Consider the following 21,019-nt stretch of genomic DNA (forward strand, 5'->3'; position numbering starts at 1 on the left):
TGAGGATTCTTCTCCTGTCTATTCTTCAAAGACCTTTTCTGGTAGCAGTGACAGCGTTTCCTCACATGACGACCTTGCCTTGTGTTTGGCTTACAGGACGGGAAGAAATTTAGAATTGGGGAGCTCGTCTGGGGCAAGATCAAAGGTTTCTCTTGGTGGCCGGCCATCATAGTGTCCTGGAAAGCCACATCTAAACGCCAGAGCTGCTCCGGGGCAGCTGGGTGAAATGGTTTGGGGATAGAAGGTTTCAGGAAGTTGGAGGGCAGCGGTGGACATCTAACCGTTGAAATCAACAGCTGAACTGGGCAGGAACATTTCAGGCGTTTTCAAAACTGAATGTGCTGTTTTTCTGTTTTGAAAAAAAAATGATTGAGAGGAAATCTAAGGCAGGGTGTGTCCAACTCTGGCTTCAGATGTTCATGGACTACGTTTGTCGGCCCCTGCTATCTGTAGCGATGGGGATTGTAGTCCCATGAAAGTTTGGATTTTTATCCCCTTTCTCTCCTGCAGGAGACTCAAAGAGACTGACAATCTCCTTGCGCTACCGCTCACAACAAACACCCTGTGAGGTGGGTGGGACTGAGGAGCTCCGAGCTGTGACTAGCCCAAGGTCACCCAGCTGGTGTGTGGGAGTGCCCAGGCTAATCTGAATTCCCCAGATAAGCCTCAGCTCAGGCGGCAGAGCTGGGAATCAAACCCGGTTCCTCCAGATTAGATACACAAGCTCTTAACCTCCTACGCCACTGCTGCGCCAGAGTTGGACACCCCTGGACTAGACAAATTCACAGAGCCACGGTGACTACAGCGAACCTCCACATTGAAAGCAGTAAACGTGTAGCTCCCAGCGCCAAGAGACCCTCAGCCTCTATGTCACTTAGCGGTTGGACCTTCAGCTAATTGCCTTTGGCGGCCAATTGGCCGTGCCAGCAAGGGCTGATGGGAGTTGTAGTCCATGAACATCTGAAGCGCCAGAGTTGGACACCCCTGCTCTAGAGTAAATCAGTAGACTCTGAGATCATGGCTTCTGCTTGCAGATTTTTTCCCAAACACCCCCTCACTCATTCTCTCTCCCCCTCTCCCCGCCCACCTTCCCGCATTTGAATGGAACAAGAGAGTAATGAGGTGAGAATAGCTTTGTTATGTGTCCCAAGTGTTTCAAGGACATGCTATAGACTTTGTTCCAGGCCCAGAAGCGGGGCTGGAAGGAGGGAACCCGACTTCACTATGTTGCAAACCACAGTGATTAAGATCGAAAGGCCTATTAGCATGCAGATAACAGTAAGTGAATTCGTGACCTTGGCACCAGCCAGCCGATTGGCTCACACCTGGCCTGAGCTGTTAATATACTGGAAGGTGTTTTAGCGCGTTGCTTCTGGCTCATTAGAAATTTAAAACATTTTATGCTGCCTTTCCCAACCAAACCGGGTCTCCAAAACATTGCACGTAAAAAACAATTGAAACAACCTTCAAAATTATAACATATTTCATGAAGTCTATAAAATTATGCATGGGGTAGAAAATGTTGACAGAGAGAAAATTTTCTCTCTTTTCTGCTTAATACTAGAACCAGGGGCATCCATTGATATGGGGAAAATTTAGGACTAATAAAAGGAAACACTTCTTCACGCAACGTGTGATTGGTGTTTGGAATATGCTGCCACAGGAGGTGGTGGTGGCCACTAACCTGGATAGCTTTAAAAGGCTTGGTGGTGCGGAGAGTCAATCTATGGCTACCAATCTTGGTCCTCCTTGATCTCAGATTGCAAATGCCTTGTGAACCGGGTGCTCGGGAGCAGCAGCAGCAGCAAAGAAGGCCATTGCTTTTCACCTGCGGGTGGCTCCCGAGGCACCTGGTGGGCCACTTTCGCATTAGCAGAGTGCTGGACTGGATGGACTGCTGGTCTGATCCAGCTGGCATTCTTATGTTCAAGAACACCCCAAGCCAGGGTCTGCAACCTCGCGGCTCTCCTAGGTGTTCATGGACTACCAGTTCTATGGCCCCTGCCAGCATGGCGAATTGTAGCCCATGGACATCTGGCGAGGCAATTATCCGCAGTATCGGAAACCGCAGGTTATTCGTAAACTAAGAACCAGGGAAGAGGGTCAATGGCAGTTATTGGAGGTATGGCAATTGAAACAAAACGTGTATTGTCGAAGGCTTTCATGGCCGGAATCACCGGGGTGTTGTGCGGTTTCTGGACTGTATCACCGTGTTCTAGTAGCATTTTCTCCTGATGTTTCGCCTGCATCTGTGATGGCAACTGTAGTCCATGAACATCTGAAGTGCTCGAGTTGGACACCCCTGCTCTGCTCAATCATTGACTATTGTACAAGAACCTTACAGCTGTATCTCCCATTTATATCTGGGACAGGATTTTTCCTTCAGATATTCCTTTCATCTTCAGATCCTCTGAAGCCACAGATGCAGGCGAAACGTCAGGAGAAAATGCCACGGGAACACGGCCATACATCCCGGATACCCCAGAACACTCCACTTACTGATTGGTTCCCCATCCTGGGACAAAGACAGTATATACCCCACTAAACATTCCCTTCTCGCTGGACACAGTGTGAAACATACTTCTCTGTGTGATACATCTTTGAAGATGCCGACCACAGATGCAGGCGAAACGTTAGGAACACGATCCACCAGACCACGGCCACACAGCCTGGAAAACCCACCACAACCAGTTGGGTCTCCATGTTTTCCTCCCTCGCTCTGACCCACTGGCCTCTGCTCCGTCCAACTGCATGCATTATTCAGACAAACTTCTCCATCAATGCTCAGTTTCATAAACATCACATGTATGGAGGTTATGAAGGTTGGCCCCGTGGCCTGCTCTCTCTCTGTGATGCCGCCTGCCACAGTTTCGTTCCTGTGTGTCTTCGAAAGCAGGCAGCGGTTTCTCCCACCTGGCGAAGGGGCCCTCCTAGCTGATCGCACGACTCTTATTTCCCCCGCAGGTCTCAACAGACAGACTGGTTGGCTTGGCGGCGTTCCGGGAGAACTTCAACAGCACGGCCTTCAATAAGCTCGTGTCTTACCGGCAAGCCATCCTTCATGTTTTGGAGGTACTGGGGAAAACCAGCGAGGGGGACGGTCACGCTAGGGTCTCTGATCGTGTTCCTGTGTTCGGTGACCCCCAAGCGGATCCACAATATTTCGGGAATGTTGGCCAACAAGCTGAGGTTGCATTGTGGCAGGTTGATGCGCCCAAGAGATAGTGAGTTTGAGGTTCAGCTGAAAAGCTCTCCTTGGCCAGATGGGACCGCAAGGCTGGGGTGACTCTCCTTTGCTCCCCCTCCGCCCACTTCACAAGCAGATGCAGTGAGGTCCTGGCCCCCTCTTTTCTGACCTTGACCGTCTTTGGCAAGAGCCTAGTGCGGTTCTGCACATTCCTCTGCAGTGAGACATTTGCGAGGGAGAATTCAGCAAAGCTCCCCCTCCGTCCTTGTTGACGATCTGTCCTGACTTGCAGGAAGAATATTACTTAGCCCCTCAGTTCTAGAATATCACGTAGCCCCCTCAGTTCTAGAATATCACTTAGCCCCCTCAGTTCTAGAATATTACTTAGCCCCTCAGTTCTAGAATATTACTCAGCCCCCTCAATTCTAGAATATTACTCAGCCCCCTCAGTTCTAGAATATTACTCAGCCCCCTCAGTTCTAGAATACTACTTAGCCCCCTCAGTTCTAGAATACTACTTAGCCCCCTCAGTTCTAGAATACTACTTAGCCCCCTCAGTTCTAGAATATTACTTAGCTCCTCAGTACTAGAATATTACTTAGCCCCCTCAGTTCTAGAATATCACTTAGCCCCCTCAGTTCTAGAATATCATGTAGCCCCCTCAGTTCTAGAATATCACTTAGTCCGCTCAGTTCTAGAATATCACTTAGCCCCCTCAGTTCTAGAATATCACTTAGCCCCCTCAGTTCTAGAATATCACTTAGCCCCCTCAGTTCTAGAATATTACTTAGCCCCCTCAGTTCTGAACCACTGACGTGGCATCTTGCTAAAGTCGGGGTCCCCAACATTTTTGAGTCCGCGGGTTTCTTTGGGATTCTGACACCCTGTGCAGGGTGCAGCCACAAAATGGCTGCCATACCACGCCACAGGAGGTGGGGCCCGTCACAAAATGGCTGCCATACCACGCCACAGGAGGTGGGGCCCGTCACAAAATGGCTGCCATACCACTTTGGAGGTGGGGCCGTCACAAAATGGCTGCCATACCCCATGCCACAGGGCCCGGGGCCCGTCTGGTAGGCTGCCATACCACGCCACAGGAGGTGGGGCCCGTCACAAAATGGCTGCCATACCACGCCACAGGAGGTGGGGCCCGTCACAAAATGGCTGCCATACCATGCCACAGGAGGCGGGGCCCGTCACAAAATGGCTGCCATACCACGCCACAGGAGGTGGGGCCTGTCACAAAATGGCTGCTGCAAATGACCTCCAGTCACACAGTGAAAATCCTCGTTCAGTAGTAGCAGCTGCTGCTGAAACATCGTCCTCAAAAAAATCTGTACAGCCGGTCAAATCTCTCATGTCGGTCACTGTTTATTTCCTGAAAACGCTTGGCCGTGTGGTAAAGTATCCTCCCTTTGGCAGGTGGCGAGCAGCCGGACCGGCAAGACTTTCTCGAGCAACGCAGGGGACTCTCTGGAAGAGAAGCTGAAGCCCATGGTGCAGTGGGCCTTCAAAGGCTTTAAGCCCACCGGAGTCAAAGGGCTGAAGCCACCCAAGACAGCCGTAGGTGGGAAGCTGACCTTGATCTGCAGGAAGAGGGGCAACGTTTGATGCCGGAGGTTGCTGATTATGAGGAATCTCCTGGCGTAGAGTCAGGCAGATGTCGCCCCCGTGTGTGTGTGTGTGTGTGGGGGGGGATCTTTTTTAAAGGGTTTGGATTTATCCAGGTGCTCAGGAGCAAAAGCCGCAAAAGGCCATTGCTTTCACACCCTGCAGGTGAGCTCCCAAAGGCACCTGGTGGGCCACTGCGAGTAGCAGAGAGCTGGACTAGATGGACTCTGGTCTGATCCAGCTGGCTTGTTCTTATGTTCTTATTTATACCATCCCTTCCTCTCCTATAAGGAGACTCAAGGCATCTTACAAACACCTTTTCCCCTCCCTTCCCCTCAGCAGGTATCTTGTGAGGCAGGTGGGGCTGAGAGAGCTCTGAGCGAACTGGGACTCGCCCAAGGTCACCCACAGGAATGTAGGAGCGGGGAAGCAAATCCAGTTCACCAGATAAAGAGTCCGCCGCTCATGCGGAGGAGTGGGGAATCAAACCCGGTTCTCCAGATTAGAGTTCATCTGCTCTTAGCCACTAAACCACACTGGTTCTCCTATAGCCTCCTTCCCTCTTCCATGAAGCAAAAACCTAGGTTCATCTGCTGAAGCTGAAAGGTGGGAGGTTTAGGACAGACTCAAGGAGTGCATCTTCACACGGCACATAGCTAAACTGTGGAACTCGTTGCCACATGATGTTCAGGCTGCCAATTTGAAAGGCGTTTAAAGGGGAGTGGAAGAATTCATGGAAGACACGTCTACTAGTCATCATGAATATCTTCCCCCCTCCAATATCAGAGGTAGCATGCTTCTTAGTATAAGTTTCTGGGGAGCATGGCCGGGACTTCACGGGCCTTTGCTTGGATCCAGCATGGAGCTGCTTAGGTTTGTAAGCCGTGACCCATGATCTGAAGTGGTACAGTTTTGGAAAATGTGCCCGCTGCTAGCTGTGGCATGAGATGAGCCCAGAGACTGACGAGGCAAAGGAACTCCCCATGCAGCTGCACCACTGATGGAGCCCCTTGAGTCTTGGTTCGGCCGCTGACTTGCGGAAATGTAGATGCAAAGTGTACTGCACCAACACTGCTATTCGTTCCGCAACATGCTAGAAATAATGCACTTTCAAACTGCTTTCAGTGCTCTTTGAAGCTGTGTGGAATAGCAAAATCCACTTGCAAATGTAACCTCTATCTGTGGGTTCTGTGGGGCAGAACTTGGAATGAGTTTGCAACAACAAATTTAAAAAAAACATGGTTTACTTAACATATAACATCAAACATCAACATTTAACATCACACTTCAAGGTCCTGTTCAGGTTGCATTTTCAAGTCCTTATATTTGCAGTCTACTGATACTGCCAAGTCCAATTCTTCTTTGCAAGTGGGTTGGCTCCTGAAGACTCCAAGGGCTGGGTGAACAGGATTCAACATGATGAAGGTTTCCAGGAGAACTCTCACCCATGACAACCACAAAAACCCTTAACAAGGTGTTCAGGGCTTATACAAATCAAGGTCCGAGTCTGGTAGCCTCGTCTCCTCCAAACTACACGAGCTCTGCAGCCTCCTGCTGCTTTGAGTCTCCACCCCTTTCTGGGTCAACCCATTCTGAGCATGGGGGTTACACAAACAGTTGTGAAAGCGGTTTGAAAACGCATTATTTTGTGTGTGCGGAAGGGGCCTCTGAATCGTGCAGTCTGTCAAAGCAGAGGAAGAAAGAAGATGGCAGCGGAGTGGCGGAGATGGGGAAGGTGAAAGGGATCAGGGCAGCCCGGGAGGGGCTTGAGGGGTTCTGAGAAGCGGTTGAAAGGTTGTGGGGCTGGAGGGACAGAAAGGAGGATTCGGCCAAGAAAAGGTGCCAGCAGTAGAGTCATGCAGGGCAAGGGACAGAACCGTCTGCGGACTTGTGTAGAAGTGAAGGAGCAGGAACTCGGATGAGTAACTGTTGGGGTCAGTGAGGAGTTACAACAAAATTAATGCTTCCACATTAAAATATAGTCCCGAATGAATATGAGAATTATCATTCATTTTCACGTACTGCTGTTTTCAAAACCATTATTTTGTGCGTTATTGCACGTAATACTACCCTGTTTCCCTGAAAATAAGACATCCCCTGAAAATAAGACGTAGTAGGGGTTTTGCTGAAGTGCGAAATATAAGGCATCCCCCGAAAGTAAGACGTAGCAAAGTTTTTGTTTGGAAGCATGCCCGACGAACAGAACACAGAAAAATAAGACATCCCCTGAAAATAAGACATAGCGCATCTTTGGGAGCAAAAATTAATATAAGACACTCTTATTTTCGGGGAAACACGGTATTTATAGTTCATCAAACAAACTATCATCAAAATTGCTAGGCAGGCACTAGGACCTAGGCGGAGGATTCTGCAACAGAGAAGGTCCAGCATGTTGAGTTTATTGGCAGGGGAAAAAAACCACAATCCTACTGTCATCTTTTTCTGAGACTGAGCATAGATTAGTGGTGGTGAACCTATGGCACGGGTGCCAGAGGTGGCACTCAGAGCCCTCTCTGTGGGCACGTGCAAACAGAGTGGCCCCCCAACATCTAGACTGGCCTGGACCGCTGGGCTTGATTATTAGCATTAAACCTACGACCTAGTTTTGCGGAAGCAGTGTAGGTAACCCTGATAAGCGCTGTTAAACCCAACTGATTTTCATGTGAAGAACTAAAGCACGATCCTTTACCTGGGAGTAAGCTCGGTTGCTGGCAGTGGGGCTTGCTTCTGAGTAAACCCTCCTAGGGTCGTGATTCACCCGTTGGAAGAGTTGCACGGTTGCTTCAAAGCAAAGCCACCGACTACCACCAAGCTTACTCCCGAGTAACGCACGCCTCGGAGCCAACTGTTTTTTCTAAACTAAAACCTCGGTATTCAGGTTACATTGCCGTGTTGGCACTTTGCGATGAATAAGTGGGTTTTGGGTTGCAGTTTGGGCACTCGGCCTCAAAAAGGTTCACCATCACTGGCATAGATGAAGATCTCTCTTTGAGATGCTCACATGGTATGTTTCTCAGCTAACCTGTAGGGGGCAGCAGAGGACAGCCGGAAACTAGAATGTTATAGAAATGGATTGATTGGATTTGCATTGTGGTGTTGCCACTCTCCAGGTGATGGCTGGAGATTTCTTGGGATTATAGCTCCTCTCCAGATGACAGGGATCACTTCTCATGGTGAAGAGGGCTGCTTTGGAGTGGGGGCTGTATGGCGTTATACTCCTCTCCCTAAATCCTGCCCTCTCCAGGCTCCACTGCTCTGAATCTGGAGTCACCCGCCATATTCTATAGCCTTGGTGGCGAACCTTTGGCACTCCAGATGTTATGGACTACAATTCCCATCAGCCCCTTCCAGCATGGCCAATTGGCCATGCTGGCAGGGGCTGATGGGAATTGTAGTCCATAGCATCTGGAGTGCCAAAGGTTCACCACCACTGTTCTATAGACACACGAATGGCAGCTGAGAAAAACCCAAAGGGTGTCAGTGTGGAACGAGAAACTGAGTTGAGCTGGCACTTCCCTTCTCTCAGTCAGTCAGTTCTCCCAAATGGCTGCCATCAGGATATCAAGGTCTGGAATCCATGCCCTGTGAGGAGAGATTTAGGGAGCCGGGGATGTTTAGTTTGGAGAAGAGAAGGTTGAGAGGTGACATGATAGCCATGTTCAGATATCTGAAGGGGTGTCGTGTTGGTGAGGGAGCAAGCTTATTTTCTGCTGCTCCAGAGACTAGGTCCAGGAGTCATGGGTTCAAGGTGCAGGAAAAGAGATCCCACCTGAACATCAGGAAGAACTTTCTGACAGTCAGGGCTGTTCGACAGTGGAATGCACTACCTCGGAGTGTGGTGGAGGAGCAGCAGTGGAGTAGGAGGTTAAGAGCTCGTGTATCTAATCTGGAGGAACCGGGTTTGATTCCCAGCTCTGCCACTTGTGGTGTGGAGGCTTATCTGGGGTATTCAGATTAGCCTGTGCACTCCCACACACGCCAGCTGGGTGACTTTGGGCTAGACACGGCTTCTCGGAGCTCTCTCAGCCCCACCCACCTCACAGGGTGTTTGTTGTGAGGGGGGGAAGGGCAAGGAGATTGTCAGCCCCTTTGACGTGCCATCAAGTTGCAGCTGATCTGCAGCAACTTTTGTGGTGTTTTCCAGGCAAGTCATTAAGCAGAGGTCGTTGGCCATTGCCTGCCTCTGCACAGTGACCCCGAACTTCCTCGGAAACCTCCCATCGAAGTACTAACCAAGGCTGCCCACTGTTAGCTTCTGAGACCAGATGAGATCAGGCTATACAGTTACCCTGTTTCCCCGAATATAAGACATCCCCTGAAAATAAGACGTAGCGGAGGTTTTTGCTGAAGCGCGAAATATAAGGCGTCCCCCGAAAGTAAGACGTAGCAAAGTTTTTGTTTGGAAGCATCCCCGACGAACAGAACACAGAAAGATAAGACATCCCCTGAAAATAAGACATAGCGCATCTTTGGGAGCAAAAATTAATATAAGACACTGTCTTATTTTCGGGGGAACACGGTATCCCTTACACATTGCTGGGGTTAGGGGCACGGCACCCCCTGCGATCTGGAAACCTGCGTAAAATCTTTTGGTCCTCCCTTTGTACCGGAGAAGAAGGCCGGTTTTTCCTTTTTTTCCTTTTAATTTTTTGAAAACAGAAATTGTGTAATATTTTACGCATTTCTGAGTTTCTAAACTTTTTGTGTGTTGTCTGCAGCTTTGCAAAACTCCCCCCACCCCCCCACCCCCAATTCCCATTTAATTTCTCATGCCGACCTGCAATATGTCAAAACTGCGAAGGGGAATGTCGCGATGGGGAAAGGAGAACTGTACCATATGATTCCACAGCCCAATCACATCTCTAGGTCGGCCCAGAGCAATTTGACGTTTTGGAAGCAGGTTGCCGAGGCTGTTGCAACTGCCTTCCAGGAAGCAAAGGAGACATTCTGGAAGTTGGACGGAAGGGTCTGCCCCCCCACCCCCCCAGCTTCTCCCCCAAAGCCCGCATCTCGGTGGGCCGGAAGTCTGATCTCTCCTGCTGTCTCCCCCTTGCAGAGAACGAAGCGGTCGCGGAAAGCCCCGTGGAAGAGGCTCCCTCACCTGAGCCCGCCCCGCCCCCCAAACGGCTCAAGACCACTGTTTACAACGGTAACAGGGAGCAAGCAGAGGAGCAGCAAAACCAAGGTAGGTGGGAGAAGAGGAGGTTTCCAAGATCCAATTTGCCGCTCGGCAGAATGGCAAGCTCCTGGCTTTGTTAGGGTCGGCCTTAGGGCTACCGGCCTCCGGGTGGTGTGATGGGTAGAATTCTCCGGGGATTACAGGTGATCTCCCGTGATCCAGGTGTCTCACCTGCCAGGTAAGTATAGGTAGGAAGAAGCACATAGTCCCCTTCCTGCATGGAAGTGAAGGCACTACAGATAAACAGAAGGTTATGTATCTTTTAAACAGCCACCAACTACGAGCTGTTGGAAGCGGCGGCTAAATTTTTTAATGGTGTTATTTTAACTCGTCAGAAGTTGTAAAGGCTGTTATTGTCTTGCAGTGTTAATGTTAAACTATTTATATGCCATTAAAGGTATTCGGGAAAAAAAGGTGATCTCCCAGCTACAGAGATCAGTTTACCCTAGGGTAGGGGTGCCCAACTCTGGCTCTCGAGAATGTTCATGGACTACAATTCCCATCAGTCCCAATTGGCCATGTTGGCAGGGGCTGATGGGAATCGTAGTCCGTTAACATCTGGGGGGCCAGAGTTGGACATCCCTGACGCCCACTTTGGAAGGTGGACGCTACACACGCCCACGCACGGCAGCTGGGTGACCTTGGGCTAGTCACAGCTTCTCGGAGCTCTCTCAGCCCCACCTACTTCACAGGGTATTTGTTGTGAGGGGGGAAGGGCAAGGAGATTGTAAGACCCTTTGAGTCTCCTACAGAAGCGAAAGTGGGGATATAAATCCAAACTCCTCCTCCTCCTCTTCTTCGGCATTATGTCCCTAACCCAAACTTGGCCCTCCATACGTTTGACACCCAAAATCTCCAGCTGTTGCCCAACCTGGAGCTGTCCACTGTAGTCTGGCATCTGCAAAAGGGAGTCCCGGTCTTTCAGGACTCCTTGATGGAGTCTGGGAAGAAGAAGAGAAGAAGAAGAGTTTGGATTTATATCCCCCCTTTCTCTCCTGCAGGAGACTCAAAGGGGCTGACAATCTCCTTGCCCTTCCCCCCTCACAACAAACACCCTGTGAGGTGGGTGGGGCTGGAAGGCTCGAAGCTGTGACTAGCCCAAGGTCACCCAGCTGGCGTGTGTGGGAGTGCACAGGCTAATCTGAATTCCCCAGATAAGCCTCCACAGCTCAGGCGGCAGAGCTGGGAATCAAACCCGGTTCCTCCAGATTAGATACAGGAGCTCTTAACCTCCTATGGAGAGGGGATTTGGCACGTCCTACTTTTCTGCATTCAGTTTTTTTATTTAAAAAAATGTCTTTGATTTAACCTCCATTTGCGCTCTGGAATGGTAGAGCCCAGGCAAAGGTTTACTGTGGGATTTGGGACTTTTTGTGGTGGGCTGTTGGAGTGAAGAAGCAGCCGGCCTCTGGACCCCCACCAGATGGCTTCATTCCCACCCTTGTCCCTTTCTTTCTTTCCAGAGCGGATGGTCTCCGAAGTGAGGAACTGCAACAGGAGTCTGGAAGGTGACGCTTTCCCTCCGTGCCCCCCAAACGGTCATGGATTAAATGCAAATATTCATATCCTGCCCTCCATAAGCATAAGCATTTTATTGTCATTGTGCACGCACAACGAAATTTACAGCAGCATTCCTCGATGCACACAATTTCAGACTCATATCCCATCCTCACTTTCCCCTTCTTCCACCCATCCCTACACAGCCCCAAACACATCGACACGAAGCCCGGAGTTCAGCATCGCCACAGCTCCAGAGTAGAAGCTGTCTCTAAGCCTCTTTGTCCTAGTTTTGATAGACCTGTATCGTCTGCCGGATGGTCACAGTTCAAAAAGAGAGCATGCTGGATGAGACGGGTCTCTCGGAATATTTTGGGCTTTCTTTAGGCTTCGGGAATTATCGAGTTCTTCCAAGGAGGGGAGAGGGCAGCCGATAATCCTCTGGGCAGTAGTGATCACCCTTTGGGGCGCCTTCCTATCTGCCACTTTGCAACTGGAGAACCATACACAGATGCAGTAGGTTAAGACACTCTCTATAGCACAGCGGTAAAAGGACACCAGGAGTTTTCCATTCAGTTGTTGTTTCCTTAACAGTCTAAGATAGCACAGTCTTTGCTGGGCCTTCTTAACCACCGCGGCAGTCTGTACGCCCCAGGTCAAGTCCTCTTTAATCATAACGCCCAGAAATTTAAATCTCCAGGGGAACTGTTTCAAAATTAGCGAGAACTGAGACCCAGATCTCAATCAAACGCTTATACAGGGCAACAGACAGGCTCCCGCCAAAAGAGTATAAACAAGACAAGATTTCACGCAGAGTTTCACACCAGGCAAGCAAGCAAGTGCAAGATAGCCAAAGCATTGAAATTCCCCTTCCTGGGCGTTAATCCAAAAGCCTCCGGCGGGAACCTTTCCAAGGTCGGACTACCCCCACACACAACAACCTTACATTAGGTGCTGTTAGGTCTTGAACCTTGAATCAATAAATGGAACTCTGTATTGCTGATCACCAGTGCTTATTGGAAGGCAGCGAAGCACCCATCTTGTTTAAGGCAGTTCTGGTGAACCGGGATTTTGCTATCCCCTTTATTCAGAAATAACCCCTCTCCTGTTTCCCCAAATGAATGTGAGAAAGAGTTACTTTGGAGCCGAGGCGGAATAGGAATTTGAACCCGGGTTCCCTTCTCTAGCCATTGCATTATGTTGAACAAACCAAGGAGTTAGTGGAAATGTTCCCATTCCTCCCATACGCGAGTCCCATGATGCCACCGGAAGGAGGGGCGAGGTTCCCTGCCTTAGCTGGAGACAATGTGGTTGGCCAGTTTAGCTGTCTACATTGGAGTAGTGGTCAAGAGCAGGTGGACTGTAATCTGGAGAACCGGGTTTGATTCTCCACTCCTCCACCTGAGTGGCAGAGGCTTATCTGGTGAACCAGGTTTGTTTCTGCACTCCTACATTCCTGCTGGGTGACCTTGGGCTAGTCACAGTTCTTTCTGAACTCTCTCAGCCCCACCTGCCTCACAAGGTGCCTGTTGTGGGCAGAAGAAGGGAAAGAGAGTTTAGAGTTTGGATTTATATCCCCCCTTTCTCTCCTGCAGGAGACTCAAAGGGGCTTACAATCTCCTTGCCCTTCCCCACTCACAACAAACACCCTGCGAGGTAGATGGGGCTGAGAGAGCTCCGAGAAGCTGTGACTAGCCCAAGGTCACCCAGCTGGCGTGTGTGGGAGTGCACAGGCTAATCTGAATTCCCCAGAGAAGCCTCCACAGCTCAGGCGGCAGAGCTGGGAATCAAACCCGGTTCCTCCAGATTAGAATGCACCTGCTCTTAACCTCCTACGCCACTGCTTGTGAGCCACCTTGTGTCTCCTTACAGGATAAAAAGGCGGGGTATAAATCCAAACTCTTCTTCTCTTATTGTGGATTCTGATCCATGGTCTGTCTTGTTCAGCCCTGTGTCTTCTCTAAGGTATCTGGCAGAGGAAGGCAGGTGGGATACTTGAAAGGGAGACGCCAGGGACAGGACTTGCCTGCAAAGGAAGCGCGAGACCCTTCCTAGAACACCAAGACCCCTTCCACCTTTCCAAATTAGGCATTATTGTTGTGCATGCGAAGAATGTGAGCAAACCCACAACTGTGGTGCATCTCCACGGTTCTCAGCGCCAAGCTAGACTAGGCTCCCGCCAGAGATTTCTGTTCCAAATCAGCTGACCCGCTTGTTCGCCCATTTCTTGAACAGACAGCTGCTTAGCGTGTGGGAAGAAAAACGCGGTGACCTTCCACCCGCTGTTTGAAGGGGGATTGTGCAGCACCTGCCAGGTGAGCGGCTCCGGCCCTGCGGGTTCCATTGGTTTTATTTGCTCGTTTCTCTGAACGATAGCCTGCCTTTGAGCTGATTTCTAGCCTGGCAGTGGCTCGAAAAGCCCAGACTGGCCTCTGAAGCTAAGCAGGCCTGGCCCTGGCTAGTAGTTGAAGGGAAGGCCACCAAGGCAGTCCAGTTTTGCTGTGCAGAGTCCGGTAATGGCAAAGCACCTCTGACTCTTTAGTTTGGAGAGGAGACGTCGGGGTGGGGGGGATATGATTGAAGTCTATACAATTATGCATGGGGTAGAAAATGTCGACAGAGAGAAATTTTGTAAGCCGCTTTGGTAAGCCTTAATGCAGAGGTGGGATCCAGCAGGTTCTCACAGGTTCCCGAGAGCAGGTTACTAATGATTTGTGTGTGCCGAGAGGGGGTGACTAATGGGTGATTTTGCCACGTGATTTTTGCCTTAGGTACGCCCCTCCTCTCAGCAGCAGCGCGCAGAACTTGTAGCAGTCTAGCAGGAGGTGCACCGGCGTGCGTGGCCGCCTGCGCCTGCGTGCATTCGCCCAAGGACTGGCGCAGTGGCTGCGTCCTTGCCACAACCCCGCCCAAGAATGCCCCGCCCCCGGAATGCCCGGCCACGCCCACGCTGTGCCCCGCCCAGCCCCATTGGTGCTACGCCACAGTTTGAATCCCACCACCATGGGAACCTGTTACTAAAATTTTTGGATCCCACCACTGCCTTAATGGTAGAGAAAAGCTATCTATAAAAACCAGCTCTTCTTCCTGTCCGGTAGGTTAGGCTGGAAGTGGGACCAGCCCAAGGCTTCCGTGCCAGAGGGGATTCAAACCTGGGTCTTCCGGCTCGGAAACCAAGGCACTGGCCCATGGGACTTTGCCCACACCCGGGGTCTCGGCAAAAAGCGGGGAGGAGACTGCCAGGGAATCGTGTCCCACCCTGCTTTGTCCATCCTTGCAGGATCGGTTTCTGGAGTTCTTCTACATGTATGATGAAGATGGGTACCAATCTTACTGCGCGATTTGCTGTGCGGGGTTCGAGCTCTTGCTCTGCGGCAACGCCAGCTGCTTTCGGTGGGTGGCTCTTTCTTCTTGGCACCGATTCGGGGACCCCGCCCTAAGCTCCGCTCCTCCCCGTGCGCCCTGCTGAGCTCCAAGCTGCCGCTTAGCCCGCTGCCGTCCGCCCTCTCCCGTGCAGGTGCTTCTGTGTGGATTGCTTGGAAGCCCTGGTGGGGCCGGGATCCTCCGTCACGGCCAAGGAGCAGGAGCCCTGGAGCTGCTACATGTGTCAGCCTCAGAAGCGCTTCGGTGTCCTGCAGCGGCGCCATGACTGGAGCACGCGCCTGAACGAGTTCTTCACCAATGACCAGGAGCAGGAATATGTAAGGAGTGGGGGGGTGGGGGGTGGGGTGGGGGGGTTGGAAAGAAATGGGACCCAGAAAGATGACATGTGTGCTGCAGCAGGGATGTACTGCCATGTGAGTAGACAGTAGTGAATATTATGGACCAATCGCGCCATCCATCCATCCATCCATCCATCCATCCATCCATCCATCCATCCATCCATCCATCCATCCATCCATCCATCCATCCATCCATCCATCCATCCATCCATCCATCCATCCATCCATCCATCCATCCATCCATCCATCCATCCATCCATCCATCCATCCATCCATCCATCCATGTATGTATGTATGTATGTATGTATGTATGTATGTATGTATGTATGTATGTATGTATGTATGTATGTATGTATGTATGTATGTATGTATGTATGTTTATGCCACTCCTCCTACTAGTTTCTCCCTAACCCACACACACATCTAGGCTGGCCTGGGCCGCTGGGCTCGATTATTAGCATTAAGCCTAAGACCTAGTTTTGGGGAGGCAGTGTGGGTAACCCTGTTAAGTGCTGTTAAACCCCACTGATTTTCATGCGAAGAACTAAAGCACAATCCTTTACCTGGGAGTAAGCTCGGTTGCTGGCAATGGGGCTTGCTTCTGAGTAAACCCTCCTAGGGTCGTGATTCACCTGTTGGAAGAGTTGCACGGTTGCTTCAAAGCCAAGCCACCGACTACCACCAAGCTTACTCCCGAGTAACGCACGCCTCGGAGCCAACCGTTTTTTCTAAACTAAAACCTCACTATTCAGGTTAAATTGCCATGTTGGCACTTTGCGATAAATAAGTGGGTTTTGGGTTGCCATTTGGGCACTCGGTCTCGAAAAGGTTCGCCATCACTGGAGCAGACAATAGTGAATATTGTGGACCAATCGTGTTATTTGTTTATTTATGTTTCTACCACTCCTCACACTAGTTTCTCCAGGCAGCTCTCAAAGGTTGAAAAACAATAAAAACCACAATAAAAACCACAGTAAAAACACCACGAATGAAATATATAACAATTAAAACAGCAATAAAAACCACATTAAAAATAACTCCACTCCCCCAGACCGGCAGCTATAAAAGACTTTTGCCACACGTCTAAACCCATGAACCACAACAATTCCGTCACAAACTCATGGAGCTGTCTTACCCTGAATTTGACCCTTGGGCCGTGGCCGTCAGTACTGCCGACTCAGACTCAAGAGGAGACCTCTCCCATCAACCCCGGCCTGGGCCTTTCCACTGGAGAAGCCAGGGGTTGAACCTAAACTTTCAGCACACCAAGCAGTATCTTTGCCACTGATCCCTTCCCAGTGAAGCGACCTTCTACTGAATCAAGCCCTTTGTCCATCACGGTCACTATTGTTTACTCAGACTGGCAGCTGCTCTCCAGGGTTTTTCTCATCCCCTACTACTGCCTGGTCTTTTTAACATCTCATCTGATGTTGGGGATTGTGTCTGCATGCTGAACATGTACCGTATATACTCGTGTATAAGTCTACTTTTTCAGCACATTTTATTTGTGCTGAAAAAGCCTCCCTTGACTTATACGCGAGTGAGGGTCCCCCTTAATTCTTGTGCGGCGTTCCCCCTCTCCCGTCTTCACTCTCTCCTGCCTTCTTCTCTGCCTCCCCCCTTTCAGCCGCTTTCTCAGCCTCCTTCTCTGCTTCGCTCTCCTTTGCCTTCTTCTCTGCCTCCCCCCTTTCAGCCGCTTTCTCAGCCTCCTTCTCTGCTCCGCTTTCCTTTGCCTTCTTCTCTGCCTCCCCTTTCAGCCGCTTTCTCAGCCTCCTTCTCTGCTCCGCTTTCCTTTGCCTTCTTCTCTGCCTCCCCCCTTTCTCAGCCTCCTTCTCTGCTTCGCTCTCCTCTGCCTTCTTCTCTGCCTCCCCCCTTTCAGCCGCTTTCTCAGCCTCCTTCTCTGCTTCGCTCTCCTCTGCCTTCTTCTCTGCCTCCCCCCTTTCAGCCACTTTCTCAGCCTCCTTCTCTGCTTCGCTCTCCTCTGCCTTCTTCTCTGCCTCCCCCCTTTCTCAGCCTCCTTCTCTGCTTCGCTCTCCTCTGCCTTCTTCTCTGCCTCCCTCCTTTCAGCCGCTTTCTCAGCCTCCTTCTCTGCTTCGCTCTCCTCTGCCTTCTTCTCTGCCTCCCCCCTTTCCGCCGCTTTCTCAGCCTCCTTCTCTGCTTCGCTCTCCTCTGCCTTCTTCTCTGCCTCCCCCCTTTCAGCCGCTTTCTCAGCCTCCTTCTCTGCTTCGCTCTCCTCTGCCTTCTTCTCTGCCTCCCCCCTTTCAGCCGCTTTCTCAGCCCCCTTCTCTGCTTTGCTCTCCTCTTCCTTCTTCTCCGCCTCCCTCCTTTCAGCCGCTGTCTCAGCCTCCTTCTCTGCTTTGCTCTCCTCTTCCTTCTTCTCTGCCTCCCCCCTTTCAGCCGCTTTCTCAGCCTCCTTCTCTGCTTCGCTCTCCTCTGCCTTCTTCTCTGCCTCCCCCCTTTAGCCGCTTTCTCTGCCTCTGCCTTCTTCTCGGCGGCAGCCAGCCCCTGGCTCTCGGCGAGTGACAGCCAGTCCATCTGGGCGAGCTGGGCAAGCTGAGGGATGGAGAGGTCAGTGGCAGAGACCTTGGGATTGGTGGTGGGGTCAGTGGCAGAGACCCCCAAATAGCGCCCGACCGTATCTATTTTTATTTTTGAAATTTACCAGTAGCTGCTGCATTTCCCACCCTAGGGTGGGAATCCTAATTGAGGGATTGGAGCTCCTTCCTTATGAGGAGAGGATGCAGCGTTTGGGACTCTTTAGTTTGGAGACGAGACGTCTGAGGGGGGATATGACTAACCTGGATAGCTTTAAAAAGGGCTGGGACAGATTTATGGAGGAGAAGTCGATCTGTGGCTACCAGTCTTGATCCTCCTTGATCTGAGATTGCAAATGCCTTAGCAGTCCAGGTGATCGGGAGCAACAGCCGCAGAAGGCCATTGCTTTCACCTCCTGCAGGTGAGCTCCCAAAGGCACCTGGTGGGCCACTGCGAGTAGCAGAGAGCTGGACTAGATGGACTCTGGTCTGATCCTGCAGGCTAGTTCTTATGTTCTTATGTTCTTATGTTCAGTGTGGCAACTATTCGGCTGTGCCCTGCCGCACTGTGCTGTGGTATACCCTGTGGCTCTTGTGGGGTGGCTGGTGGTGCCTTTTCTCCCTGACTTTTCCATCTGTCTCTCCCTGCAGGAAACACCCAAAATCTACCCAGCCGTCCCAGCGGCCCAGCGTAGGCCGATTCGAGTACTCTCGCTCTTTGACGGCATCGCGACAGGTAGGGTGCCTCGTCTGCTCAACTGGTGTCGACTTTGCACTTGCGATTAATGCTCTGGGGGGTGGGGAGCTCTGAAGAGTTTTGGAGATAATCAGGCAGACTGATCTTGAGAACTGGGGTTGATTCCCCACTCCTCCACATGAGCAGTGGCGTAGTGGTTAAGAGCAGATGCGTTCTAATCTGGAAGAACTGGGTTTGATTCCCAGCTCTGCCGCTTGAGCTGTGGAGGCTTATCTGGGGAATTCAGATTAGCCTGTGCACTCCCACACACGCCAGCTGGGTGACCTTGGGCTAGTCACAGCTTCTGGGAGCTCTCTCAGCCCCACCCACCTCACAGGGTGTTTGTTGTGAGGGGGGAAGGGAGTTTGTCAGCCCCTTTGAGTCTCCTGCAGGAGAGAAAGGGGGGGATGTAAATCCAAACTCTTCTTCTTCTTCTAATCTGAAGTATCAGGTTTGTTTCCCCACTCCTATTCATGAAGCCTGCTGGGTAACCCTGGGCCTTTCACAGTTCTCACTGAGCTCTCTCAGCCCCACCTACCCCCCAAGGTGTTATGGGGAGAGAAAGAAGAAGAAGAGTTTGGATTTATATTCCCCTTTCTCTCCTCTAAGGCACAGGTGTCAAACTCGCGGCCCTCCAGATGTTATGGACTACAGTTTCCATCATCCCCTGCCAGCATGATGTTGGCAGGGGATGATGGGAACTGTAGTCCATCTGGAGGGCCACGAGTTTGACACCTATGCTCTAAGGCAGAGGTCTACAACCTGCGGCTCTCCAGATGATTATGGACTACAATTCCCATCAGCCCCTGCCACCATGGCAAATTGGCCATGGTGGCAGAGGCTGATGGGAATTGTAGTCCATGATCATCTGGAGAGCCACAGGTTGCTGACCACTGCTCTAAGGAGACTCAAGGTGGCTTACAAGCTCCTTTCCCTTCCCTTCTCCATAACAGACACCTTGTGAGGTAGGTGGGGCTGAGAGAGTTCCAGTGAACTGTGACTGGCCCATGGTCACCCAGCAGGAATGTAGGAGTGGAGAAAGAAATCTGGTTCACCAGATAAGCCCCCACAGCTAAAGTGGCAGAGCAGGGAATGAAACCCAGTTCTCCAGATTACAGTGCACCTGCTCTTAATCACTACACCATGCTGGAGTTTGTATGCCACCTTGAGACTCTTTACAGAAGAGAAAGGTGGGGTATAAATCCAAACGCCTCTTCCTCTTCTTTGGACAGTTTCTTATCATGGTGTTGGTCAGTCTTTTATTTTTCAAACGACTGGCAGTTTTCTGTGAAGCCTACGTGATCCGCTTGATGCCCCGTCTAGCATTGTGCATAAGCATAAGCATTTATTGTCATTGTGCACGCACAACGAAATTTGCAGCAGCATTCCTCGATGCACACAATTCCAGACTCATACCCCATCCTCACTTTCCCCTTCCTCCACCCATCCCTACACAGCCCCAAACACGTCAACACGAAGCCGCGGAGTTCAGCATAGCCACAGCTCTAGAGTAGAAGCTGTCTCTAAGCCTCTTTGCCCTAGTTTTGATAGACCTGTATCGTCTGCCGGATGGTCACAGTTCAAAAAGAGAGTGTGCTGGATAAGACGGGCCTCTCAGAATATTTTGGGCTTTCTGTTGGGCTTTCATTATTATGTATGTTCCTCCTTGTATGTTTCACTGCTTACCTGCAACAATCACGAGTTGTTACGGTCTATCACTGCTACCAGCAGAGCCAGTGGTGGGATTCAAATAATTTAACAACTAGTTCAGGGGTCTGCAACATAAGAACATAAGAACATAAGAACTAGCCTGCTGGATCAGACCAGAGTCCATCTAGTCCAGCTCTCTGCTACTCACAGTGGCCCACCAGGTGCCTTTGGGAGCTCACTTGCAGGATGTGAAAGCAATGGCCTGCTGTTGCTCCTGCTCCCGAGCACCTGGTCTGCTAAGGCATTTGCAATCTCAGATCAAGGAGGATCAAGATTGGTAGCCATAGATCGACTTCTCCTCCATAAATCTGTCCAAGCCCTTTTTAAAGCTATCCAGGTTAGTGTACATAACCACCTCCTGAGGCAGCATATTCCAAACACCAATCACACGTTGCGTGAAGAAGTGTTTCCTTTTATTAGTCCTAATTCTTCCCCCCAGCATTTTCAATGAATGCCCCCTGGTTCTAGTATTGTGAGAAAGAGAGAAAAATTTCTCTCTGTTGACATTTTCTATCCCAGGCATAATTTTATAGACTTCAATCATATCCCCCTTCAGATGTCTCCTCTCCAAACTAAAGAGTCCCAAACGCTGCAGCCTCTCCTCATAAGGAAGGTGCTCCAGTCCCTCAATCATCCTCGTTGCCCTTCTCTGCACTTTTTCTATCTCTTCGATATCCTTTTTGAGATGTGGCGACCAGAACTGAACACAGGACTCCAAGTGCGGTCGCACCACGGCTTTATATAAGGGCATGACAATCCTTGCAGTTTTATTATCAACTCCTTTCCTAATTATCCCCAGCATAGAGTTTGCCTTTTTCACAGCTGCCATGCATTGAGTTGACA

General features: G+C 50.7%; 1 protein-coding gene across 1 annotated transcript in view; it reads left to right on the forward strand.

Annotated features, from left to right (window-relative positions):
* The window catches only part of DNMT3B (DNA methyltransferase 3 beta), a 73,189-nt gene that overhangs the window by 35,679 nt on the left and 16,491 nt on the right, over window positions 1-21,019 (forward strand). Inside the window, 10 exon segments of the mRNA XM_048497166.1 lie at window positions 97-211; window positions 214-254; window positions 2,965-3,072; window positions 4,610-4,754; window positions 9,855-9,983; window positions 11,441-11,485; window positions 13,710-13,789; window positions 14,755-14,867; window positions 14,992-15,175; window positions 18,382-18,466. Coding sequence (XP_048353123.1) covers window positions 97-211; window positions 214-254; window positions 2,965-3,072; window positions 4,610-4,754; window positions 9,855-9,983; window positions 11,441-11,485; window positions 13,710-13,789; window positions 14,755-14,867; window positions 14,992-15,175; window positions 18,382-18,466 — 1,045 coding nt within the window.

The sequence above is a fragment of the Sphaerodactylus townsendi genome, linkage group LG05, assembly GCF_021028975.2.
Source record: "Sphaerodactylus townsendi isolate TG3544 linkage group LG05, MPM_Stown_v2.3, whole genome shotgun sequence".
Classification (NCBI taxonomy): domain Eukaryota; kingdom Metazoa; phylum Chordata; class Lepidosauria; order Squamata; family Sphaerodactylidae; genus Sphaerodactylus; species Sphaerodactylus townsendi.